The 1,960-nt window shown below is 54.9% G+C and overlaps 1 protein-coding gene across 4 annotated transcripts in view; it reads left to right on the top strand.

The window, feature by feature from the left end:
* Chrna2 (cholinergic receptor nicotinic alpha 2 subunit) overlaps nt 1-1,960 on the top strand; it is a 13,852-nt gene that overhangs the window by 3,430 nt on the left and 8,462 nt on the right. For 2 of the 4 annotated variants that reach the window (XM_033765497.1, XM_010623487.2), the window contains one exon: nt 1,178-1,416. In XM_033765497.1, coding sequence (XP_033621388.1) covers nt 1,344-1,416 — 73 coding nt within the window. In that variant the 5' untranslated portion in view covers nt 1,178-1,343. Of the gene's footprint in view, nt 1-919; nt 1,417-1,960 lie in introns of those variants that run through there. The other 2 variants (XR_780144.2, XM_010623502.1) reach the window with 1 other exon arrangement.

Genomic DNA, 1,960 nt, shown 5'->3' with positions numbered 1-1,960 from the left:
TTTTTGGAGAGAGAGTCTCACTATGTAGCCCAGGCTGGCCTCGATCTCACGGCGATCCTCCTGCCTCAGCCTCTTAAGGACTGGGATTATAGGCGTGTGCCACCACGTCCAGCAAAATGTGTCAACTTTTTAAGATAGTGCTTAATGTTATTTTAGTGACACATATTTTAAAACACATAGTAGATAAAATAATAAACCTAAAACTGCTCTTTCTGGGCTGGGCATTTAGCTTGGTGGTTCTGCCTCCTATCTCTCCAGCACAAGATCCCAAGTTCGATCCTGGGTGATGAAGAAGAAGGAGGGGGGAGGGGGGGGAGGAGGAGCAGGAGGAGGAGGAACCTGTGGCTCCTCCAACTCTCCCTGCTGAAGACATTAGAAAAGTTCACCTACTCTTGGCATTGGCGTCTGCTTCATGCACAGGACCCTCCTTGCATCAGCTTGCTGGGTTCTCCTTGCCCTCCCCCCACATCAGCCCTGCTAGGAGGGTGGGTACTCCTGATCACCCGAAAGAGCTTCCTCTTTAAAATAACAGCTTTGTGAAATATAATTCACATACCACAAAATTTACTCTGTAAAAAATGTACAATTTGGAAGCCAGGCTTGGTGGTGCACACCTATAATCCTAGCACTCTGGGAGGCTGAGGCAGAAAGATCACAACTTTGAGCCCAACCTGGGCAACTTAGTGAGACCTTGTGTCAGAGTAAATAATAAAAATGGGGAGGGGCTGGGGATGCTGCAGAGGTCCTGGTTTCAGTCCCCAGAACACCAAAAAAGTGCAATTTGGTGTGTTTTGGCAACTTTACAGGGTTGTGCAAGCGTCACTGCTGCATCGTTCCAGAACCTTCCCATTCCCCTCGGAGGAGACCCAGCCATCGCGAACAGTCGCTCCCTTCTCCTCCCTCCCTGCTCCTTGTCTGCTTCTGTCCCTGCCGATTTTCCTATGCTGAGCACCCCACACAAACAGGCCCGTGATAAGTGGCTTTTCACGGCTGGCTTCATTCCCTTTTCAGAAGATCTTCAGGATGTACCCGTGTGGCAGCACACGCTGGTCCTGTATCCCTTCTGCTGGCCGTAGAAAGCTGCGCCTGTTCATCTGCCCATCCGCTGGCAGGCGATTGGGTTCTTTACTCCTCTGGCTGCTGTGAGTCATACCCGTATCCTTCTCTGACTGTACAGGCAGCGTGACTGCTCCCACCGTACTGACGAGGCCCTCAGCCCACACCTCGAGGTGGCAGCCTCCTCTTTGCAGCAGCCTTGCCACGCCGGCCCCAAGGCCCTGTGGCAGGGTCAGAGTTCATCCACAATCCCAGGCCAGCTTTGCTTCTGATGTCCGGGGGAAGCCATGGGCCCCTCCTGCCCCGCACTTCTGTCCTCCACCAAGCGCAGCCTGTGGTGGCTCCTTCTGCTGCCAGCAGGTGAGTGGGTGTCACTGCTAGGACTCTGGCACACCCGTGCATCCCCCGGCTGTGTCGAGGATGCTCCCTCAGGCCACTCATTGAAGTTGTCAAGGCCTGGGGGTCTCGAGAGATCAGCAGCCATGGACGGGCTCCCAGGGAGAAGGCGGAAGGGCTGTCACTGCTTGGGCGACAGCAGCTGTGTCACCTTGAATGTCCCAAGCTTCAGCTTCTTCATCTGCAAGGCACGACTAGCTCTGCGGACCTCCCAGGGCTATTCTGGGGACCCACGATGCCCGACTGGCACCTGGGCTCTGGAGGGCTCGGGACGCCCACATGGCCACTGTTGTCACTTTGTTCCTGCTGTCCCAGATGGACTGCTGCTATCTGGATTCTGGAGCTGGAATTCCCCACCTGCTAGGCAGCAGAGCCCTGGAGCGGGCATGCTGTGTGCCCGACCCTGTGACAATCTCCCTGCTGCACAATTGCCCTGCCTGCCTAGCTCACAGGAAGTGACGTGTGTGTATGTGTGTGTGTGTGTGTGTGTGTGTGTGTGTGTGTGTGT

The sequence above is a fragment of the Fukomys damarensis genome, unplaced genomic scaffold (genome assembly GCF_012274545.1).
Source record: "Fukomys damarensis isolate Sample0158 unplaced genomic scaffold, DMR_v1.0_HiC HiC_scaffold_18, whole genome shotgun sequence".
Taxonomy (NCBI): domain Eukaryota; kingdom Metazoa; phylum Chordata; class Mammalia; order Rodentia; family Bathyergidae; genus Fukomys; species Fukomys damarensis.
The sequence above is the reverse complement of the archived record's forward strand: the minus strand, read 5'-3'. Positions and strand labels throughout refer to the sequence as shown.